General features: G+C 39.7%; 1 protein-coding gene across 3 annotated transcripts in view; it reads right to left on the reverse strand.

Annotated features, from left to right (window-relative positions):
* Positions 1–1,340: 1,340 nt before the first annotated feature.
* The window catches only part of LOC308388062 (contactin-associated protein-like 4), a 95,132-nt gene continuing 71,093 nt past the window's right edge, over positions 1,341–25,379 (reverse strand). For 2 of the 3 annotated variants that reach the window (XM_080868536.1, XM_080868537.1), the window contains exons 18-25: positions 21,223–21,441; positions 19,195–19,434; positions 14,505–14,741; positions 9,073–9,206; positions 8,746–8,833; positions 7,192–7,410; positions 5,281–5,352; positions 1,341–3,465 (exon numbers count right to left, since the gene is read on the reverse strand). In XM_080868536.1, the coding sequence (XP_080724662.1) occupies positions 3,269–3,465; positions 5,281–5,352; positions 7,192–7,410; positions 8,746–8,833; positions 9,073–9,206; positions 14,505–14,741; positions 19,195–19,434; positions 21,223–21,441 (1,406 nt within the window). In that variant the 3' untranslated portion in view covers positions 1,341–3,268. Of the gene's footprint in view, positions 3,466–5,280; positions 5,445–7,191; positions 7,411–8,745; positions 8,834–9,072; positions 9,207–14,504; positions 14,742–19,194; positions 19,435–21,222; positions 21,442–25,379 lie in introns of those variants that run through there. The other variant, XM_080868538.1, reaches the window with a different exon arrangement.

Consider the following 25,379-nt stretch of genomic DNA (forward strand, 5'->3'; position numbering starts at 1 on the left):
TTTACAGTTTAAGTACTTCCCAAGCGTGTCTGAGGAGATTACTGCTGACTTGACAAAACCTAAAACCCCAATCAGAGATGATTGGTATCACAATGGTCTTGTGAATATGGTGTATTTTGGCTTTATGTAATTAAACACTGTAAATCTTCTCTATCTGTGTACTATGTATACAAAAGCCCAATAGGGGACCACAGCTGGAAAAAAGCAATACTTGTAAACTCTGTGCAGTACATCAGTTCCATGCTCTGTTTTGGACCAGTGTTAAACTACATTGTCCCTATTAAATTAAAGCTTAAAAAAAGCTTTTAGACAGTCTTTCCATCACCATGCAATAATAGTCGATTCTGTTTTTCTTCCCTCGCCTTCTTAGAAAATCAGATTCCATCTGCTTCATTGGCTTACAAAAACAATAGCAATTTCTCAAACCAAACCAAACTCACAGTTTTGGTGTCAGTATCTCCTTAGGTAATCATTAAATCTAATTTAAGCAATCAGAATAACATCAGCCTTGTCACGCATTCACACATTGCTGAAAACTTGCTTTACCTCAAATAACTGACAATAATCTTGACTCGTGATCTGATTTGTTTCCCTCCGAGTGCCGCAGCATGTGTCATTACAACAAGTCCTTTTCTTGTTCTCCCTAATGAGGTGCTATTAGAGGCACCGATGTGTCTCTTCCTGTAAATAATACCTGCTGACAACCACCCAGCTGCTGTCACCTGAATCGTCATGGCATGTGTGTGTATGTGTGTGAGTGCATACAAAGTAGGTGGACAGCAATCGTGGGAAGCACAGTCATGTCAAAGCTTTGTGTTCACGTGTTATTGTTATAGCTCGGAGAGAGGCTAGGTGCACATCGACATCTTCTGCACCTGAATGCATCACAAAGCAGCAAACGGTGAAGTTATCTCCTCTCTGCAGATAGATGCATATTCATATCCATTAGAAATGTCACATGGCGAAGAAAAAGTCCCACCTAACTTTTATAGAGTCTAACATTCAGAGATGTAAATGTATGGTAATTAAATTTGCTGTTTCGACTTAATTTAACAGAGAAATAATTGATTCAGACATTAGCTGTCTAAATCTCAATTGATGGAGCGTCTTGCAAGTACTAAAAGCCGCTCATTGATCAAGCTCTAAAGCTCATGTTCATCGATTCAACTCTACTCTGTACCATTTCGCAGAGACTGTGCTCATGTTAATGGAGTCAGTGATGGAAAAATTACAGCTTCAGTAACAGAACAAAAAGGTTAATAATGCAATAAAATTGCAGGGTTATAATTCAGGTGAAAGAAAAGATAAAGCCACTTCAGAAAAAGATCATTTATTTTCAATTCAACGACAAAAAACCGTGTTTGTTACTAAAATAGCTGTACAAATTAAACTCTAACAGCAGGTCACTCTAACTCACTAACACCACAGTAAACCTTCAGTACGATTAAAAAGGATTGTGCTGCTATAGTTCAGAAGTGAAGCACTACTAGAAGAGAACCAAACCTATCAACACCACCTTGAAAAGTACTCTTCAAAACAACTCAACACGACATTCACTAAAGAGTTCACACTATATAAACTGATTCAGTGTCCTCTTTAGTCTGTGGTTTTGCATTTAATCAACATTATTATTTGGTCTTCTGTTCTTCATTACATCCACATCCTCCAGGCCCGTCTGCATGCTTCTACATGTAGTGGAGTGATAAAGCTATGTCGTTTTTCCCAGCATGCCCTGCATCGTCTTCAAGCATTTGGTGCCATCACTGAAACACACTTCCACGACTTCTCCTCAGTTCAACTCGGGTTTATCGTAGGGGTCATTTACTCACTTTTTTAATGAAAATTTTTAACTTGCACACGAAGATGCTGCTGAATCAGCTAATAAAATCTAATGACATCTGGGATGAAAAGAGAAAATACAATAAAACTGAAATCCAGTCCTTGCTTAAAATACACCATAGAAAAAGACAACTTACAATGTTCTCAGCAAAAACATGACCATATACTGTGTGTGCAAGCGGTTCACTACATTTAATTTTCACACCATTCCCGGCTAAGAGCAATCAACACAATGAGAGAAACTGAAGAATTTAGATGAGGTGTTTCAAATCTCACTAACCTTCCACAGAAAAGAGATTGGGGTGGAGTGATGGGTTGACAAAATATTTTACATAGTACAGCAATATATTTCTTGTGTTGTTAAACCAAACCTTGATAAACCTAAACAAGTTGTTTTCAATGAAGGTGAAACTTATAGGAGCAATTTGGGTTTTTTATTTGGCCAGAGAGTGGGTTGGAGGTACTTGGCTCAAAATATAATATTTATGTTATACATTTTTCATATAGTCCTTTGGTCTGCGCCAGTTGATACATAAAAATGTTGTTCATACTTAACTGACTTTCAGATAAAAGGAAAAAAATGATATTGGGACAAAAAGTGGAATGCCTTCATAGGAACCGGAGGCGGGAAGTAATGAAGTGTGGTGTATCCATTACTGGTGTTTATCATGCGTGATATAAAAAGATGTGATAGAGATGAAAGACGAAAAACATATATGCAGGGAATATGAGTGGAAAGCAAAGACATGCCTGCGCTAGAGAAAAGTGACCGTGAGAGAAAATGAAGACATTAGTCCGCTATCGTTGAACCAAAATAGTCAGCAATGTCCTTACATAACCAAAGCCTTTTGGTTTTTACTTACTTGAGCAAAGAAGTTAAATCAGTACCTCAACTTCTACCAATCTGTGGTTTCCACCTTTGTTCAGATAACAGATTTCAGAAAATGAACACAAGCCACACTTTGCTTTGTGTAACAATGAAAGAAGCATGAATAACAGATGTTAAAGAAAAGAGAACACAAACATGTTCATTGTGAACAGATACACTTTTCTTTCCCACCATGAAATATAACATTAAAATAAATGAACTGAGCTCACTGATAAAATAGCAGACATTCATTATCAACATCATTCCTGTTCTTGTCCTGTTCTTTCAATAATCACAAGATTGGTTGATATAAAGTCAGAATTGTAACATTTACATCATTTTCTATGTACAGTTTTTCAGTTTAAAAACACTACCATAGAAGCAAAAACAAAGCAAACAAAATGAAAGAACATGAGTTTCTGTCTGCGTCTTCCTGTCTTGTTGAGCCAGTAGTCAGGCTCAGTTTGTTGTGTAAAGCACTGAGGCTTGACAAGGCATCTCTATCTCTGTCTGTCCCCTCAGCTCCAACACTGCCAGGTCAGAAGCAAGTTGAACCGTCACTTAAATAAAATATTCCTTCTGGTTCTCAGTGGGACCGTTCTGTGAAGTGATCCGACTTCTGAATGGCAACTCTGGATTGTCTTCGGGTTTCACTGTTTTTACTTCCTGGCGCTGACATGTGCATTTCCTCCTGTAGAGGAATCGGGCCATTATGGCTAATGAAGACACGGTTACAAAGATCACCACAGCTATCACACCTGCAAAGCAAATAAATGGACAAAGTTATAACAGTATGGCAGAGGCAATATAAGTATATGTTAAGGACATCAACCATAGACTTCACATAAACAGTGGATGTAACTTCTCAGTCTGAAAAGCTGATACTAAAGTGCCTTAAAGCAGCCAATAGGAACATCCCTTAGCTTAGGCTCCAGTTCTGTAGACATAGAGAATTGTTGGAGACTTCTTCCATGCAAACTGTATACGACAACGGCAGCCTTACTTAAAAAAGCAAATACAGGGTATGCAACTATGAGGTGCAATCAAAAAGTTCTGATTTGACTCACAAAAATAAAAAGTGAACAGTGAACAATTCCATTAACACACCTGAACAGTGTTAATGGAACAGTTTTAAAAATGTAATTTTGAAATTCAAAGCATATTTTTTTGCCTTTGATAAAAATGAAAACTCTTGTTCATAATTTCTTGGTATCACACTAGCATTTTCCCTAAAAGTCAGTGTTCGTAGAGACAATCTGTTTGAGTCTATGTTTCTGCTTTTTCTTCATGTCTAATGAAAAACTTGTGAAATTCTCAAGCCAGCAATTTGTGGATTGGACTGAGTTTTGAACATTTCAGGAAATTTCAATTGGCCTCATTGGTATATATTTTTTGTCTTTCACAAGACTTCCACAGAAAGCCAGAGCACATATCACCCTGTTCTAAGGATGTCATGATTTTCTTTTGTTTGCTTTACATAATTCATCAGAACCACAAGTACGGTGTACACAAGCTGTCAGTAAAGGAAAGAGAGTCGGGAGAAAAAGGAGCAGCAGTCTCTAATGAAACACCCAGCCATATGTGTAACATGGAGGTGAGATATTATTTTATAATACGTTGCTGAAAATATACCTGCAACAGTTTAAAATATGTCAGAACTGTATGTGATCAAAAGAAAAAACGTTTTATGCATCATGAATTGTTAACACCTGTTAATTGTCAAAGCTGAAATTAAAAGTTTCTTCAAGTTTGCATACATCTTAACATTTCTTCTTGTAAAAATAACTGCAACTCTCTTAATTCTTTACATATTGAAATAAAACCAGTTATAGACTCATGGCATGTGCCCACCATCTGGACTACTTTATGCAAATCATAATGCAGGACACACACAACCTCTGGAAACTCCTGAAAAAGGCTGAAACTATTCATTGCTGTTCTACAGTGAAAGCAGATTCAGGAAACTAAACTGGTTACAATTGAGTGCTTTTGTCTTATTTTCAATTGGAATAAATTATCACCGGAGAGCCAAACTGGAAACAAAACATTATGAAATAAAACTCCTATCTGAAGGCGAGTGGTCAGTGGCCCAACAGACACAGGAAACAAAATTGCTTTGCTTCATCATTAGTACTGCAGGGTCCACATTTTCTCCAGGCTCCCTGGGCAATTTGAGCTATTAGAAGGTATCTACACTGATGTTAGCAATAACAAAAACTGACAGGAATTGTACTTGGAGTCGAACGTAATTTGTATTCTAATTAGCCATGTTTTCCTTTGTGTATTCAGACACAGTCAAGCTGTTTGAGAGGCAGCTGTGGGCTTTCATTTGCACAACATGCAGTTCAGTTTTAATCATCATTTCAATGCCAGTTCCTCTGCACTGAGGTGTGTCAAAAGAAAGGTATAAATGAATTCCAATAAAGGAAAAAAGATGTGATAGGAGAACAAGTTTGAAACTGTCTATTAACTGACTTGACATCACATTATCCCCGTTGGCTTTGTACACAGTTTCTGTCTCATGATTGATGATAATGGCAGAGCCACATTGAAACAGGTTGCTGCCACAGTACCTCCGATGAGAGCTGAGTCACTCCTGATGGCATTCACTAAAGGCTGACCTGTTCCCACTGATCCAGACTGGCCTGCAGAACAGAGACATAGAAGAAAAGGTGCAGGGAGAATGAAAATATGAAAGAGAAAAGAGGGAATTTGCAGCACAAGCATCACAGGGGAACTGAAAGAAGATGATGAAATAAAGTACAGAGAATAGATAAGAGAAAAAGAAAAATAAGGAAGCAAAGGATGGCCATTAGTGAGGCAAAAAATAGATATTGCGACATGCTGAAAAGAGAATGCAGAGAGGGGGAAACAGGAATCATCTACGGTGGGACTTCAGAGTGGATTAGATGAGTGACCACAGGGGAAGGATATGACAACGCAAACTCTCACCACTGGTTCAAATTAATTGCCTCATTTTCTAGCCGTTACTGCAGTGCACAACAGCATTAGAGTCATCCACATCATGAAGTTGGAGAGGTATCACCCACACAGAAGTGCCTATGATAGGAATTTCAGTAATATTAATTATTTGAGTCTGATGGGAAACATAATCCCGTGGCTGTGCGGTAAAGGAACATTACAAATATTGGAGGATGTGTTTGCTACTCACTATCTGACCTGTGTGGAGGATGCTGTAGCTTTCACAGATGAGACATGTCCAAGCGTTGTCCCCTAACTACAAATCTGTGTTTTAATATATGCCTTTATTTTCTGTAATACGTTTAGGCTGACTTTTACAAGAATAGCACATGACCTTTATGACTGTTGTTGCTCCGCTGTGCAGAAACCTGAGACATGATAAGTCTGAGTGGTAAGCAGTTTAGCATCTTTCTTTTCTTTTTTTTTGTAGCAGTGTTTATTTGAAAATCTGCAGGGGGAGACCAGACATTGCATTTATGATGATATTCAAAGCTATTTGGATGATGTTCTAATTATGCAAACCACCAGGATAATGTCATTACATTTAATTCCTTTCCCTGACACATGCATTTGCAATTGTAAAAAGAACATCTGTAGAGGCTGGCATAAAAAAACTGATGTTTGACACTATCCTAGTCGCAGGAATAATGCAGAAAAACCATCATCCAGCAGAAATTGCCCCATGAAACGTCGAGATTGTCTTCACCTAGTCGTTATGCGTGGTTCCAGATCTGCATATAACACAACTGAGGAAGCAACAGCTCATTAAATAGGATGTGCAGCTTTAGAAATTCAGATATCATTGGTAGAGACACAATATTATATTTTCAAAACGTATTAATAGTTTTAAACACATATACGGTCTAAAGTGAAAGTAAGTAATACTTTTTCTGCCGATGACACACCAGTCCTTTCTAATTTTCATTCTCATTTGGCAAAACACTTGCTGTCTCGGGTGTCCTTTGGCATTTCTGATGTGGCAGTAGCAGTGGTGTCATTCTTAACTCGTCCCATATGGATGCTTTTAAAGGATCTCCTGATGCCACATGCACATGCACAAGCTAACTGACACTTTGCAACATGCAGAGTTAGTGTAAAGAGGCCTGAATTAGATGCCTAAACTGAGGTGTCCAAAGAAACAAAAATAAAAAGCACCTGAAAAGAAAAGAAATCAGCCAGTGATTTCAAAGCAAATCACTCTGCGTCACGCAAACAGCACCAGCTCTATTTTTTTTATGTAAGCCATTTCAAGCTGAACAAATCAGATAAGGGGAGCAGGAAGTCAGATACAGGAACAGCAGAGAAAATCCAGTCAACTCTCAAAACAGATGACCCCATGCAGACAACATGCTCTGCTTCTGAAATTCTCTCTGCGTGATCTGAAGCCATGCGAGGGACAGAACAAAACTGTGTTGGAGACACAGTTTGACCATCATTGCCACCACTCCAATCTCCTTCAATCTCCAATACCAATAAAGAGAGCAAGGAAATAACCCTCTTACCTGATAGATGGTGTGTGGTTTCTGTTGCATGAGAGAGGTTGGCTGAAGTAAAGCCACAAATGGACTGGATCAGCGGACCAGTTACGGTAACTGGACTAGTTTTTGGGTGGAGCAGAGCAGCTTTCAGAGGGCTGATGGAGTTAAAGAAGACAGCAGATAGACAGCCAGTGAAACCCAGAGAAGCAATCTGAGCCAAGTCCGGATCCAACCCTTCAGAATCTATAGAGAAAAGACAAGCACACAGACTGTGATGTTTTATAAAATGTACAGTAAGGATGGTGATTACTTCACTTTTTTAAAATTGATTTTGCTTTAGCAGTGCTACTGTAACTCTGCTAAAGAACAAAAAGGAAAAATAATACTTTGGGCATAACAAAAGCAGATAATAAGAAAACAAGCTGAAAGAATATTGCTTCAAAGTGGTAGGTGCAGCGGCTGATTTAGAGTATTGACCAAATAATCAGTGTCTGGTTTTCTCTCTTCCAAATAGTCTGAGGTCTATTAACTCCACTACAATGCACTCATAATTACTAGGAGAAGATGACAATGATGAGGTTACTGATGCAGTTTCGCTATGAGGTAAAAACTGGCATCAATGAACCTTCTATTAAAGATGCTAATGTCGTACATTTAGTTGTTACAAATGATCAAATGTTTTATACAAAGACTAAAAAAAGGACAAATAATGCTGACAAATGGCTGGGAACAAAAACAAGGTTACTGGAGGATCCAACAAAACAAAACAAAAAAGTCCCAAAATACTCAAGAAAGCATGAAGACACATATGAAGCTTTTCTGTTCTTTGGCTCATTGTCTCCTCTGTACTTTTTGCCTGTGACGTGACCCTGAAACGAATCTTAGTGCATTTGAGGTCACTGATTTTGTTACTTGTTGAAAGTCAAGCTTTAGCTGCTTGGCTGGAGTCAGGACACACAGCTTTAACCCTTTAAAGCCTGAATGATTAAATAGTTGCCAGAAAATTCAAATGTTTATAAAACAGAAGTTTTATTAAGCCATCTGATGAATTTGCATAAAAATAATTTAACTTGCAATGTATTTTGCTGCATCTGGCTTTTTTTTTTAAAATTCCTTTAAAAAATATTAAGCAATTGATTTAGTTTTTTCAGAAGGGGAAAATATACATAGATGATCTAGAAGTCTCAAAAACAGAAAACTGAATGCAACCAAGATTGCAATGGCAGAAACATTCGTCTCAGTCTTTCAGGAACCGGTGGGTGATGTCACAGCAGCTTTCATTTTGTATACTGTCTATGGTTAGCACTTAATGAAGTTGTAAAGTTGTAGTAAAGCTGGTGTTATGTTAACAGCAGGGAATAGTTGTTTCTGGCCTGGAAGGAGTTTTGTTCTTGTCATTTTGTGCAGTAAAACTGAAAGCAAACCTTGTGTCGTATACACCCTATAGTCTAGACAACACCGCCTCCAGTGAGGGAACCAGTGAGGAAAGGTTTGAAAGCCTTATTGTCTGATATAGCAGAAAAAATAATATTCTGTCTGAGTGCTCTTCAGCCTGAAAGGCCTTGCTGTCTCACTTACCGTGCACACTGCCAAGAACCAGCGACCTTATGCCATTGAATTCTACACCAGATGTCAGGTTGAAGTCCTCTTTGGGATTCTGGTCAATCTGACAGAAAATAAAAGGTTTCCCTTCAAAACGGGCTTTCAAATAAACGCCAACACTTGAATAGTTAGTAAGTACTTTGGTATATACAACAAATGATATAATGTAAATACTGATTTTCAGAGAGGTTTTATTTCATAAACCTCCTGTCTGTTGCTTTTTCCGCTGACAGAGGCTGACTTATTGTTTATTATTGACTAAGAAGACGGGTTGAGTGCTTTTTGTTTGCACGTGTGTGTTACCTGCATAGAGACAACGTCTGCCAGTCGACTGATGGTAATAACATGCAGCTGTCGGTCGGCGAGGTTCTTCACTTTGCTCCTCAGTATCTCTGCATCTTTGCTGCTGTCCAGTCTGTACCTCACCTCTAGCTTATCTGTGGTTAGCAACAGCACAGTAAACTGCTATATTTCTGTGTGGCACAAAAGACAGGACTGAATAACATTGAATACATGTTTAAATGGGAAGTTTCAAAAGCTCCTGTAGTTGAAGAAAATATTGTCTAAAATCACCTTACATAAGAGATATTCTTCTCCGATTATATTCAAAAAAGAAAGCTTTCATTGCCGCCATGCATCCTTCCTCTTTGCCATCTCTGTCCATTGTGTGGATTCATTGTCCCTGCCTTTCTTTTAATAAGCTGGCGTTAGATATTAAAATACCAAATTAAGTATTGGAATTCCTTCATACCAACTGATTTTTGTGTGGCTGGTGTGGATCTCATGCATATTCTAGACTATGTGATGCTCATTTTCAAGAGCATGCTGAACTTTATAAGGTGAAGAAGAAATAAAAAAATAATTCTTAACCTCCTAGGACCTGGCGTCAACATATGTAGACATCACATTTTGGGTTGTCTAGACCCAAAAAAACAAATTTTGCCCCACAGGGGCCTGATATCCACTTACGAGGACATTATACTGCCACTGTTCTTTTGAAATTTAAAATGAATGTCCTCATATGTGGATCATTTTTGTCAGAAACAAAAATCAGGTAAAAAATAAAAATCAGGCAATTCTTTGTTTTCACATTCATCAGGTCCCAATCAGCCCAAATAGCAAAGAGAAATTAAAAATGCATGCCATGAAAGAGTTCCAGTCTTAGGAGGTTAATATGAAACAAAAACAGCCAAGATTTACATTTTCTGTTTTCAAACTCACACACCACTGTCAATATGCACAGTTTACCTTTTCAACTTTACTGTGAATGTTATCAGTAACTTCATTTATATAATAGTGTGCTTTCATTGTAGGATTGTTTATATGATCCTCTGTTGCTTTTTTGCTTTGAAAGTTATTCGAGCCATCTTTCTGGAAACTCACATTTCCTTTCCTCCACTTATGTGTTAATGAAAATTGCACTTCTTCCCTAGAAAAGTCTCAATTGCAGTGTCTAATAACTTGAGGTGTAAATGGCAAATTTAGATGCAAATTATGAAGTGGAGGAGTGTCTACATCCAGTAAATAGTTTTTGTCATGTCTCAGAACTGTTTATGTTGTTTCTGCCTGATCTCATCCACTCATCAACCTGTTGCATATATAATGCGGTCGTGTCACTTACTCTCCCCTTGATTTTGCTATCAGTGTGGTATCAAGCAATGGTTACATCCTTTTTGCACATACTCGTTCTTACTCTGTAATGTTGCTGTCAATTTATTGATATTTATTTATAATCACATCTGTCAACCCTGAATATTTATTACTTGGTGACTTGTATTTGTTGTATATATTGTGCTATTCCTCATATATTAACATATTATATTGATAAATAGTCTAATTTGTTATTGTTAATGCTACTGTTCTTTAGCAACTGTAACCCACAAAATTTCTCTAGGGATTAATAAAGTATTCTGATTCTGATTCTGATAACATTTGAGTGATTTTTTGCTCTTCTGCAAAGGTTTTTCCACTTCCCTCCTTGTCCACTCTCTGTTGCCATTTTCATCACATTTACTTGATGTGCTTCCTCTTTTGACATTTTGACAGCTCTCTATATTGGTGTTATTCACTCCATTAAACCTTTTTAAATGCTCCAGAGGTCCTTGTTCTGGATCCTCCAGCCTGTGCTTAAAATAAGGGGGGCTTTAGAAGTTCTGCTGCTGAAGTTCAAACCTAGCATGAGAATGGAGTATAAAGGTGTCACGAAGAATTGAGAGATTTTTATAGACAAAACATATTCCTAACCAGTACTATAAAAACTGTAACTAAGCAGCCGGTGAGTGCACAATTCCTAATTTCAAACCTTCATGACTTAATTCCAAACATAAACCTTTTACGTTTGTAGCATTTTAAAAGCCATCTTCCTATTTATATTAAAAATAGACCCAATCAAATTTTCTCCATAAACATGCCTCATTATATAATCATGAATATATTGAAGATTATATTAATTCAAAAGATCTAGCTCTTCAAGGGTATTAGCAACTGAACAATGATCCAAAAAATATCCCGAAATAATTCAGTATTTGGAAAAGCCAGGCTCTCTACAGCATGAAGTACTTTGATTTTCCTCACACCTTTTTTAAATGAATAATGACTGATCTCCATTGGTTGTAGGAAGATGTGTTGCTGATCAGGCTTTTCTCAAAAGCAAATGTTCCGTCATCCACTGCGAATTTAAACACATTATTTTTAGTTTACTCCTATTCATATCAGCATATCTTTAATAATAATTTGCTTATGAGAACAATGACAGGAGAGACAAAGTGAGAGCAGCAGAAAAAAAATGGGGGTGAGAAAGAAACCTGTTCCAACTTTCAAATCATGCATTATTCATATTTTCAGCTCTGCTAATAATTTTTTTTAACCAATTTAATACTTTTAACACCCGTTTGGCTTCTGAACCGTGCTTATTAAAGGTGAAGAAACAGCAGTGAGCCAAAGGCAGTTATAAAGTGTGTTCACATGACCACGATCAACAAGTCAGGGGAGGTGATTGCTGAGCTGACAGACTGAAATTACTCCACAGAGAGAGTTTGTCAGCAAGCTTTAAGCTAGTAGGTGGTAAAAAGTTAGCAAATACTGAAGATGAAAGGTTCAGCCATCACTAACAACACCAGGTGCCAGAAGTATAAAACTCTAGAGATTCACAACTAAAACTGTGTGGAAAAAAAGAGAAATTTGCATGCACATTGTTTTTGTTCAGTCTATTAGAAATATATTATCTGTATGTGCCCGAGGCTAATTTCCGCTCTTATCATCATCCACGAATGGATGTAGAGACTCCCTAAAAAAGCCTATAAAATGCTGTCTAAAACACATTTTCCTGTAGAAATAACAGTTCAAGTGTGGGAAAAGGCATTTCCATGCTTTTACTAGATGGGTCTAAACTAGAATAAGTCTGTTTACAGACAGTCAAATCACTCTTTCACTTTTACCGCTTTCAGGTAGCTAAAATATCCCACGAATGAATCCCAAATTTCAGTGCACCTGTTACCTCTTATGTACTTATTAACCACATGTGCTCAGCGGTGGAGTTATTAGATAAACAAGATGAAATAAGAGGTATTAATTCTGTCATTTCAGCAGTCTGATATTAAATGGTTGAAAGTGAAGGTGGAGCCTCACTGATTTAACAACTGGTTTCACGAATTATAAGCGTAAAAGTGGAAACACGGCTTATAAAAGGAATTTCAGTCAGCTACCGAAGACAAGCCCCTTCCTTCTAACCTTTTTAAAACAAGAAAAAAGTATAATTATGGTAAATTATGTAATGATACTACCACATTCAAGCTGTATTCAGTATAATTTTCACTATTGTAGCTCCCTGAATGCAATGCTTTAAGCTCTAAATTCTTCAGCATCAGGATTTTCAAAACCTGTGTTCACTCACAGCTGTTAGCCTACAAGACAACATTAGCTTCATAACAAAACACTGAATATTAGTAAGGTAAATTTCACGAGCTGACTTTTCCACTAAAATTCAAATACAGTGCAAACCATGTTTACGGTCCCAGAATCATCTCAATGTGTGTGGTGTGGGCTAAAACTGCCAAAAGGATGAAGCTGATGACATTTTCTGTCAAAGAACAGATCCAGGAATAGTTTAATCAATCTGGTGTACGACTTCACACTCGCCTCTCTTTACGACAGCAGAGAACAAGACCTGAAAATATTGATTGGTGTCAATTGTAATGGTGCATAGACTGGTGTTCATGCAGTACTTTTTAGCCTTACTGACCATTTAAAGCACTTTCACACTAAAATGCCATTTTACAGACCTTTGTATCTTACTTTTTTCTAGAACATTTCAACATGCAGTCAAGAGGAGACAGGGACCAACTTTGCCTTCTGAGCCCAAGTGCCCCACCAAAACATGGTGGTAGATTGGTTAATCATTGGCTTGATCATCTTTTTTATTGACGATCACAAAAGTGCTGAATTTCAGCAGACGTATCCTTTATTTAGACATGCGATGAAATATAATCTTCCTGTTTAAAACTACAGCAAAAATAAAAATGTTACACAGGTGCAGTAACAGCACAGCAGCAGCAGCGACACATCAACCAAGCTGCTCGCAGTCTTGGCACAGAGTCTTTTCACCAGAAAAGGCTTGTCCAAGAGTTTTAATGGGGTGCTTCAGTTTATTGTCATGTTGACTACCTGATCACCATGGAAACTGTGTGACCTCCTGGTCATCAGCTTCCTCCTGGGTTATTAAAGCAGCCGATTCGCAGTCTATTTACAGCTAATTTAGGTGGTATCCCACTTTCAATAGGTCTGTCAGCCTTCTTTGTCCTTTCCGACTCAGATGGGCCCCTCTTGTCTCTTTCTTTGGCTGAACTCACAGTGAGTTGATTAAACACAGAAGTGAACAGGAATAGAGAAGAGGGGAACTTGATGATAGGAAAAAGAAGGTGAGTGAGGGCAGGAAGACTCGTTGTATTAAAAAAAAGAAGGATGACAAACGGAGACGAGCTGAAATTATGGATGAGGCCTTCATAGCCTGAATTCTTGATTTTTATGTCATTCACTATTACATGCCTATTACAGAAACACCAATAAATAGCTTTAGAAATCCATTTAAATCTGTTATTTTGATAAGACTGAAAAAACGTTTCATTTTTTGTAACACTCCTCACTTTTTTTTTTTAGTTACACCTGTTCAACTGCTCACTAAGGCAAATACGCAATCAGCCAATCAAATGGTAGCAACATGGAGGCCCATTGACCATGACCATGTCTACATTTTGATGAAACTGAGCATTAAAACAGGGAAGGAAAGAGATTTCATTGACTTTGAATGAGACTGTCCGGGCTGGTTCTGAAGCTTACTGGTTTAGAAGCAGGTGATTTACTGGGATTTTCCCCATACAATCATCTCTAGGATTTACAGAGACGGTCTAAAAAAAGAGTAAATACTGAACACATCTGGTTGATGTCAGAGGAGAATAGACAGACTGATCGAGCTGATAGTAAGGCAACAGTAACGCAAATAACAACTCAAACCCTGAATCATATGGGCTACAGCAGCAGACGACCATACTGGGTGCCACTCCTGCGAGCTAAAAACAGGAAACTGATGCTACAATTTTTGCCTTATGCTACAACACCACTGTTACAACTTATAAATATAAGCAACAAAAGGTCATGGTTATTTTATAAAGGCCAAGTCAAAGTATTTGATGCAAGAACACTTTCCTTATTAAAAATACAGAGAGGATCTCAGTGCTCACCTGGCTTGCTGAGCAGCACAGCAAAGTACTCTCTGTGGTAGGAGCTGACGTACAGGAGCAGAGCAGGACTCTGGCTGGTCCTGAAGCTCAGGGACACATTTTCTGCTTTTAGGGTTATGTCAGAGTAGATGGAGGAGGGGAAGGAGCTGCTGCTGCTGCTCCTGTTCAGCTCGTTCACCATCTGCTCCTTGAAGGCATAGGTGACTGATGTTTCTGACTTGAAGCTGGCTGAAACCTCTGTAGGGAGTAAGTCGATAAATTGAATTACAAACATAGAAGTTACAGCAGTTATGCAGTAGTTGTGGCGGGCATTATATTTTAATATGTAGATGATTAATTTACAAGCTGTGAAAGATTTTACTTGAGCTTTTAGATTTTAGCTAGGAGTTCTTCTTCCTCACATCAAGCATTTCTTTATCATTTCATACACATTATACCTGATAAATAAGCCCCGGAAACATTTTATCCCAGTCGTGTCATTTCACTGAACCACATCATTCTGCAGATACTGTATAGTATGATTTACATGGCTATAAATAATATGTCTTTATACTGACAACTAATCTCACAAGAGACAATATCAATGATTCATATATTTAAATGTGCTGTGCCTCTGTTTCATTGACAACACCTAATTAGTGAGCTGGTGAAAAGGCAGCCACAGGAAACCAGCTGACAGGTGAAAAAAAAACAACAAATCTGGCTCTCTAATTATAACAGAGTCGGATGTCAGAGTTATGATTTCCACTGTAGATAAAAATGCAGAGTTATAACAAGCAACGCAGCTGGGATTGTTAATAACTGAATATAGATAAGCTGTGTTACTATGCCGATGTAATGACTCAATATTTCTCTGATAACTTAAATAAAAAGAAGTATGGGTGCGCACTAGTGTTATGACAGAATCCCTCCATCAGGATGCCCAGCAGGGGCTTCTTTACTGACAGTTTTTGGAAAATGAAACATTTGTCAGAAAAGTTCAGTTGAAAATCTTCACAAAGCTTCTGGTTTCCATTTTAAAATCCTCCTCTTCTTTTGGCTTCTTTAAGAAGTCAACATAACTGATCTTCCTCTCTCACCACATCAATACGTCTCCTCTTTGGCTCTTATCTTTTCCTCCTGCCTGGGCTGGCTTTACTCCTGCCATTAAGGTTGCAAGCTTTTGCACTCTCAGTGCCGGGACCAAGCCAAAATGAATGCGAAGCATTTTGGCTTAGATTTGACGGCAGATGCCACATCAAATACACCTGCATGCAGCAGTGTTGGTCAGCAGCGGTACTGATCCTTTTTCATCATAAAGGATTTGAGTAGATTTTAAAACTTAGTTTTGCCTTTCAGAATGAAGACACAAGTGATAGTACACTATGTCTCAGTCACACTAAACCGAAAATAGGACAGCAACCTGCTAAAGACAGGAAAAACTGGTAGCTTTAAGGTGATAGAAAAGGTAGCTGGTAAGCTTGTATCTTTTATGTTCTAACAGTGTTGTTCATTCATTTGTTTTATTTATTTATATTTTCTCTTGATTTTAGGCACTTTTTGACCTTGTTTGTGTTTTATAAATACGTTTTAATTTTTTTTTTTTTTTTTTTTAGTATTTATTTATTTATTGTCATTGTCAAGAACAATGAAATTGCGTTTGGGGCTTCCATACAACCCAAAAAAAAGAAGAAAATAATAAATACCCCTTAAAACCCAAGTGTACATATTTAACCCAGTGTGACTCCAATGCAATAAGACAATCCTTAGCAATAATGTTCGTAGAAATTCAGACAAAGACCTGAGAAACATGACAAAATACAACAATGCAACCCATTCAATATTATTGTACTGTGAGATATGATATCAGATATGATAGTTATCTATTTAAGAAAGAGGGGAGGGGGGGGGCAGGAGGGGGAAGAGAATAAAGATATGATGCACCAATGCAGACCAGTTCATTGCTATTAAGAAGTTGGATATGGTTATTGTCCGTGAGAGGGGGGCAGAGAGTTCAGGAGCCTCACAGCCTGTGGATACAGGCTGTTGGCCAGTCTGGATGTTCTGGCCTGTATAGACCTGTACCTTCTCCCTGAGGGCAGCAGATGGAAAAGGTGGCGCGCAGGGTGATGTTGGTCCCGCAGGATACTGTGCACCCTCCTCAGACAGCAAGTGGGGAAGATATTACTGATCTCTGGCAGACTTGTTCCAATAATTCTGCCAGCTTCTTTCACCACCCGCTGGAGTGCTTGCTGATCGGCCTTGGTGCAGCTGGGGAACCACACTAGAAATCCATACGTCAGAACGCTGCTGATGGCACAGTTGTAGAAGTTCAACATCAGAGATCTGGGAATGTGTGCGCTCCGCAGTCTCCTCAGGTAGTAGAGGCGCTGTTGGGCCTTCCGTGCAACTGAGGTGATATGGTTGCCCCAGGACAGGTCCTCGGTCACAGTTACCCCCAAGAATTTAAAACTGCTCACCCTCTCCACCGCCTCACTGCCAATGAAGAGAGGCAGATGGTTGTTATGACCCCTCTTCCGGAAATCTACAATGATCTCCTTGGTCTTTTTGGTGTTTAAGACCAAGTTATTGTCGTGGCACCATGACTCTAGTTGTTGCACCTCTGTCCTATAGTTTGTCTCATCATTGTTGGATATAAGTCCGAGCACTGTGGTGTCATCTGCAAACTTAACAATGAGATTGGACGCGCAGGAGGAAATACAGTCATGGGTGAAGAGAGTGTATAGCAGAGGGCTCAGAACACACCCCTGAGGGGCACCGGTGTTGACCACAAGGGTGGAAGAGGTGTTCTTACCCACTCTGACACTCTGTCTACGGTTAGTGAGGAAGTCCACAATCCAGTTGCACAGAGAGGAGTTAAGTCCCAGTTGGTGGAGTTTGGGACGGAGTTTGTATGGCCGGATGGTATTAAAAGCCGAGCTGTAGTCTACAAAGAGGAGCCGTGCATAGGTGTTCCTGTGTTCCAAGTGCTTCAGTAATGTGTGTAGCACTGTGGCGATCGCATCCTCGGTTGACCGGTTCTCCCTGTATGCAAACTGGTGCGAGTCCAGAGATGGTGGAAAAGCAGCTCTGATGTGTTTAATGACCAGTCTCTCCAGGCATTTGGCGGGAATGGGGGTGAGTGCCACAGGTCTGAAATCGTTCAGACATGTGACATTTGACTGTTTTGGGATGGGAACGATGGTTGCTGCTTTGAAACAGGATGGTACCAGTGAACAGGACAGCGAGGTGTTATATATAGAGGTGAAGACGTCCGCCAGGTCCGCAGCACAGTCTTTTAGCACCCGGCCCAGCACTCCATCCGGCCCGGCCGCCTTCCTGGTGTTAATGCTCCGGAACACACGCCTCAGCTCATGAGTGCTCAGGACCGGAGCAGGGTCGGTTGAGGGGAGAGGGGACAGGACAGGGTCGGTGTTCTCCCTATCAAAACGGGCATAAAAGAGATTTAGATCCTCAGCCAGAGTAGAACTGTCGGCTGAGGGTGATGGTGTTCTTCTTTTGTAGTCCGTGATAGCCCTGATGCCCTCCCAGACCTGCCTTGGGTTTGTGTTGTTCTCAAACCTGGCCTCGATACGCCTCCTGTGCTGCTGCTTGGCAGTCTTGATGCCTCTTCTCAGGTTGGCCCTGGCAGCACTGTATGCCTCCTGGTCCCCGGATTTGAAAGCGTTGTTCCTTGTTCGAATAAGTTGTTGAACTCCGTGTGTCATCCAGGGTGGATTATTAGGGAACACACGGAATCATTTCCAAGTTGTTACATTGTCCACACAGAAACAGATGTAGTCCAAGACAGTGGAGGTGTAACTGTCCAATGCGACACGATTGTCAGTGTCCTGCACCTTGAATACATCCCAGTCTGTGCAGTTGAGTTTGTACACATTCACCAACTGATTACAAGTAGTTTCAAATAGTTAATCTGAAGTTGGGCATGTGACACTGCCTCTGGGTTACCACTTTTGATTGCCTTTTGATTGGGAAGCAACTTGTCTCCTATTGCTGTCCAGCTTTGACTGATTGCAATCACTCTCAAACGGATTGCTAAAGGTTAGCAAATAATTCCTGTCTAATTCATAAATATAAACAGAAAGGCCAACATGTCACAATCAATTACAGTAGTGTCGATAAGTGCAACTTGTCTATGATGCATCTCCTAATCTTTATCTTTAAAACTACTATTTCAAAGGCAAAAACAGCACACGTCTGATGCACATCATAGCAATACTTTTGGTTGTACTTTGGTCTCCAACACTGGTCGTCGTACATCTACATGTACAAACCAAACCTCTCAGCTAATCCTTGTGTATATACAGTAGAGTATGCAGTGTGCCCCAGCACAGCTGGGTGTGACCTCACTTATATATGACATTACTGTATATGTGTTTTATTTATAGGCCATCCAAGTGCTGCACTGTAGCGCATATGAAGGTGGCTGTGTTGGAGGTCAGCAACTACAGTTGCTCAAGAGATGCTGACTGGGTTTTTAAAAATTTCAAAAGATACACTCATTCTTCAGGTTCCTGTGTTAATTTGGATTATGTGACTTTTGATAGAGGAAGAACAAGAACTGCACTACTGCTAAAGTGACCCAAGGCTACATATTATTAAACCCCAAATTTAAGCTTTTAAGTGATTTTTAATGTAATTTTCAATTTGACATTGTGCATCTTTGAGCTTGAAGACCAAGTCTCTGTACCTTTGTTGCAAAAAGGTCCAGTGTAAGCGGATGAGCTGCAGTCGCAGGAGAAGCTGGTGGGTCTCTCCACACAGCGACCCTGATTTTGGCACAGCGAGCCGTAGCTGCTACAATGGCCTGGGCATCCTGCCTGAACCCCAGGGGTGATCTTTGCTCTCTCATCCAGGTCCAGAGTGACGCCATTCAACTGCAGAGAGCGGATGCAACCTCGAAAGCCCTTCTGCCTTGAAGCTGTGCCTCCTGAACACACAGGAGACACACAGAAAAAAAAGCATACACTGTAATGAATTTTCTCTGTTGTCTATTTTATTCTACTTATGTTTCTGTGCAAACCACCAACGTGAAATAATATAATCCCAGTGATGTTTAAACATTTAACAGTTGCCTTGAGAACAAGTTAAAAATTGCAGGTTTGTCCAAGACCCAAAATATATTTAAACACAGTGGCATAAATCACAAATCCTCGCATTTGAGAAACAGTTGCCATAAAACTAATCTAGCAAATATGGTTCTTGCACATGCAGAAAGGCTCCCTTCTTGAAAGCTGATGTATCTATTGCTAATTTAAAAAAGAAAACACCTTTTCTAACTGTGGCAGTCTGTGGGAACATTTTTAGCCACCTGGTCTTAGGTTGTCTAGGATTTACCTGATGAATAGGTGAAAAAGAGATAATTTTGATAATTGGAACTAACAAAGTTATGAATGTAACTGAATGTAACTCTATTTTAACCAGTTTATTTTTATATATTTATCATTCACAGTGAAATAAAAGTGCTGCAGGACAATGCAACTTAGGAGACATATTTGCAGTGCTTTATCTTTTTAGATGTAATTTATCTTAATCTAAAACACTACCTATATGATTTTTATGCATTCATACTGTACAGACACGCATGAATGACAAACAATCTGTGTTATCAAATTCTTAAGCAAAACTGACTGATCTGATTCTATTATTAATGGCAGAACATACTCTGCACCTCCAAGAAAAAAAGGCCTGTCATCTGTTTCATACTGAATTTTTAAAATGAAGCACAATGAAACCCAAACTGGCCGGTGAAAAATTCCAGAAATTGACATTTCACTGGCTGTGGCTCTGCTCACCCAGCACCAAGCTGATTGTTGTTATCTAGAAAGTTAGCGACCTGCCAATCGCTCTGACAGTCTGCTTGTCCTGTCTGGTTGGCTGACAGTGACAGGAAAATATTTTTTTTTTCCTTCCAGGTCAGAATTTAAACTCAAAAAGTTATTGTTTTCTGAGTTTTCGCATCACAACCTCCAGCTGTCCTCAGAGTTCACGCTCTGCAACATTATAATTGTCTCAGACTGCCAAACTGGCAATCTCAAGACTGTTATGATGAGATAAACAGTTTCCCATGGCTGCAGAGTTGATGAGGTTCGTATCAGGGCCAAGAGTTTCATCAGGACCTGTCAGGAAATGACTACCTTAACTAATGGACTGAGTTCAAACACTCTACCAAGGTTACTGCAAGGACACTGACCACAAAACTGTGACTTTTTTCTACACATCCCCAGGGAATTTCTATCACTTTGTGGGGATTTTCTATTAAGTCTATTAAGCTTATATCGAAGTAAGGTTTAGAAACAAGAACTGCTTTACTGTGGACTTGTTTAAACCTGTCAGCATCAATGCGGATCAATAAGCAGACAATGCAATATGTTCTTTGTGCACTATGAGGGAAGTGTGGAGTCGTGGAAGATTATATATTCTGTGACGAGAATGCAAATCCACCAACCTCCCAGGGGGTCAATGAAAATGTACCCTATGAGCACAGAGCGGTTTTGTGTGTAAAAATAAGGGACACAATGAAACAAAGACCGAGCAGAAAACAGACTATTTGAAAAAGTTTAAGAAATAAAAGTAGAAATCTGACAGCTCCAACAACAAGCATGGACTGAAATGAAAGAAATCCTAATCTCTAATAATAATTACATGAGTAAAAACTAAATGTCGCATTGTTTTTGTTGGGACCTCAAAAAAAAGCAGCTTTGAATTGATTGCACACCTATAAATAACTGGCTGTTCAGCTGCAGGTGGATGTGCCCATCAGCCGGCGCCTCCTGCGTGACAGCAGGAAGCTCGTCGAGGCGAAGCGATGCCTCTTTAACGTTTCGCTCGGCTTGAATACGATGCCACCTGTTGTCATTCAGAGGTGATCCAGCTTTCACCGAAACCTCCAATGGACCATTACCCACGTCAAAGGAGAAGAGGACCTCATTGGAGGCTGCATCAGAGAGGAAAGAAAAATAAGACTTATTTTAGAACATGTAAGAAGCACCTTCTGTGTCTCCTGTACCTTCCTGCAGCTTGTTTGGTACTTGTTGCCCTGCACACAAGGCAGCTCACACACAAAGATGTGCTCATTATTTGCATGATTTAACTGAGTGAGCTTTTGTTTGTCTAACCTCTAACTAATTAATGGTGGGTAACAAGTGTAAAGGAAAAAATATTATCCTACTAATGTATTGAGCTATTACCTTGCCAAAAGAAGACCTTCACTGCATCTTGGTATTGATTCTCTGCAGAAACTCAAATAGACTTTCAGGTGGCTTGAGTTCTGATGACTGCAAAGACCATAGCATATGATTCAAATCATTTTCTAACATCATATGGATGGGAGCACTTCCACCTTGGAGGAGACCGCTTTGTTCAGTGGTAATTCTAGAGTCGGTTGAGGCGCCAGGCAACAATTCACAGGAGGCCTCTTCAACCAGCATTCATCATAGTTATGTTATAACTATTTTGACACCATCTAAAAACATTGTGAATATTGGTTGGGGGCCATGATTTGTGCAAATGCTGTTTATTACAGTATGTCCCTCAGGCTCAAAGACTGCATTCGGTCGGTAAGCAGAATGAGTTGAGTCAGGCGGGGCCAGGTCAAGTCAGGTCTCTCCCACTGTCACTGCAAATTTTGAGCATTGCCACTGCTAAAGCTTAAAGTTTGGCAGCCCACTGCAGTTTCCTGCCTTGCCTGGTGAGTCTCTGACTCAGGTAGGTTAAAGGTGATCAACTCAAAGCCATTTTGTATTGATTTACAATAACCTTTTAAACTGAAGAGACAGGTGGACACAAACCATGCCAGTAAAACACTATCCACAGCTAAACACAGCCACTGCATCCACTCACTACAATGTCCTTTAATTTGTCATCTGTCTGTCATATTTATTTATTTTCCCCCAGAAAATAGAAAGAAAGGACACAGAGCAACATTTTCATAGCCAAATCTGATCACATCAAGTTGTTTGCATGCCAGGAATTATTACCAGTAGAGCATGTTCCTTTGTTTTGAACACCAGCAACTTTGTGTTGTTTTATAGTGGAACCACAAAGGATCTTTTATCTTGCTAAACTCTTTCTTGCTTTCCCCTTTTACTTGTCAGCATGCTCACTCTGAAGTCCTCATTCTCTGTTAGAACTACAGTACATCATCTGTGGAAGAAAGATAAGGAACAGAGGCAGCTGACACACGAGCACCACTGGAACTCTGATGAGAAAAAACACTTTCAGGCTGAAGTAATGTATCACCTAAGTGATGCAAACACAACCTGACACCAAGCAGCTCGTAAGCATGTCACATAAAACTGCTGACAACTTTGGAAGATAAAAATGAAGTACTGTAGTTGTGACAACCAGCTACAAAGATAAAGCACTAGTTTGTTTTCACAGAAACAAGCTAAAGTTATTGATGTAGAGTCAATGTCCATCCATCTTCTTCTGCTTCACAAGGCCAGCAGCCTAATTGGAGAAGCCCAGACCTCACTCTCCCTGACCACCTCCTCCAGCTTCTCTGGGGAAACACCAAGGTGGGCCAGCACCCAGGGCAGCCCTGGTGGAGTCCACACCTACCAGAATGAGTCTGACTTATTGCTAGCTATGTGGACCAAGCTCTTGCAAAGAATGGGGCAGACACCCCATACTCCAGAAGTACATCCCATGCACCCTCAAATTTCCCTGAGAGGGTAAAGAGCTGGTCCAGTGTTCTGCAACCTTGGACGACAACTCCTGAATCTGATGTTCGATAAACAGATGGACTCTCTTTTCCAGCACCCTGGCACAGACTTTCCTGGGGAGGTTGAACCTGTGATTCCCATATAGTTGGAACACACCCTTCGGTCTTCACCATCCTGGTCTGCCAAACCAGAGGTACCGCCCCTGATCTCGATGCAGCATTGAAGAGCTGCGTCAACCAAGACAGCCCTATAACATCCAGAGCCTTTAGGAACTCAGGACAAGCCTCATCCTGGGGAAGTTCTTTTACTACCTAAGTAATATGAAGAAATATATCACTTAAGTAGTAAAAGAATCAGTCTTGTACAAGGAATTCATGGTGTTCACAGGAGGAGAAATTATGTCAAAAATATATATGCTGTAAATGTTTGCCATTTTAAAATTCTTTTCAGGGTTTGCTTTTAAGGAACGTCAGGCAGGTAGGAAAGTAGGAAAAAGGATATTTGAAAAGATCCTTATTCTTTTCTCTTCTTTTCCTCACTTCTGAGTTCCCATGCTACCAAACTCAGTTTGTTCTTAATTCTGTCATCATTCCCCTGGCCAAATAACCTCCTCATCCACCTGCTATCAGTCCGTTAGTCTCTAATCCCTTTTCTGGATGTTCAGAGAGCAGCAATCCACATCTAAGTTCAAGGCTAGCTCTCCCTCTTCCTGTTTTCTATCTTCAGCAGGACCGGCTCTCCTTTATTGCTTTGTTGCCTTCATCATTTTTATTACTCAAGCTCTAATTATTCTAACTGAAATATGTTGCATGTTGAGCTAGCTGCTTAGTCTGGAAAAGAAAATGAAACAAATAATATAAGAGAATATAAAAAAGGAAAGGAAGTAACAGTACCTCCACACTGCAGATACTGTCTTGCTTACAGTGCAACAGTTGTAGCCTTACGGCAAAATACTGTGAAAGTACTGAATCGAGTGTCAGATCTGATTGCTAGCCTTAAGCATATATAGTTACATGGACTTCTTTTTAAGGTAAAACCAGCTACAGCGGTAGATTCGATTTCTTTTGCAATCACATGAAGTGAAGCACCTCATCAAGAGAGGAACAAAGAGGAAAGCAACAACAGCACACACATCAGTGTTTGAACTGGAGCAATTCAGTCAAGCTGAACTACAATAGTAAATAGACTTGTAAGTATATAGACTTGCATTTATACAGCTCCTTTGTAGTCTTACTACTCGAAGCACTTTTTGCTGTACAAGGCAATTCAAGCATACATTGCATACACCACTTTATTCTGCATACTTTATCAATAACACTACACACACAATCGATATGCTGGGCATTCAGTAGTTTGCCTGGGGATACTTTGAGCATGAGACCCGTGATCAAACCACACTCTTTCTGATTACTGGACAGGCTGCACTGCCTCCTGATCTACAGCGGCACATCATATGCTCTCAGTGCAAGTTCACATAAACTGACACACAGACCATGCCAGCATCTCTTTTTTAATACTATGCTAGACTAGTCTGTTGTCATATTCAGGGGTACACATAAGTGGTCCGCAGGTGCGCATACACTGTCAAAATAAAAAACGCGCACCAGATAAGAAGTTGCAACACCCGTTTACGTACATAAGATTTTCTGGAGAAAGACAGACATTTGTTTAGAAATTTTAAAAAAGTCGAAGAAGCTCCTTTAAGCAATTACTTTGGTGTTCCTCCACCTCCAAAGAAATTTCAGAAGGAGTCCGAACCGCGAAAGAAGTGTGTATTCTCGGAAAAGTGGTTACTGGAGGTGAGCTGCCTTCAAACAAATAATGAACAGAGATGTGGTGCAAAATATGCCGTGAAAATCCCTCCAGAAAATCTTATGTACGCAAACGTGCGTTGCAACTTCTTATCTGGTGCGCGTTTTTTATTTTGACAGCACATGCACACCTACAGACCATTTATATGCACCCCTGGTCATAATGTCTGCTCTGCAGGGATGTCTGTGGGGACTTCCACCAGCAGATATAAATGACTGCAGGTGGGTCAAATGTTTCTTTTACATGGTAGTTCAGTGTTTTAAGTAGAGTGATAGAGAGCTACACGCTCTGGTGGTTATAAAAGCACTGCAGCTGGCTGCAACAACAACATCAAAAACAACAATTCTGTGATTTCCCAGAGGAGGAGAAATAAATGGCAGTGCTGCTGTAAAGTATT

Source organism: Rhamphochromis sp. 'chilingali' (genome assembly GCF_963969265.1).
Source record: "Rhamphochromis sp. 'chilingali' genome assembly, chromosome: 20".
In the NCBI taxonomy this organism is placed as follows: domain Eukaryota; kingdom Metazoa; phylum Chordata; class Actinopteri; order Cichliformes; family Cichlidae; genus Rhamphochromis; species Rhamphochromis sp. 'chilingali'.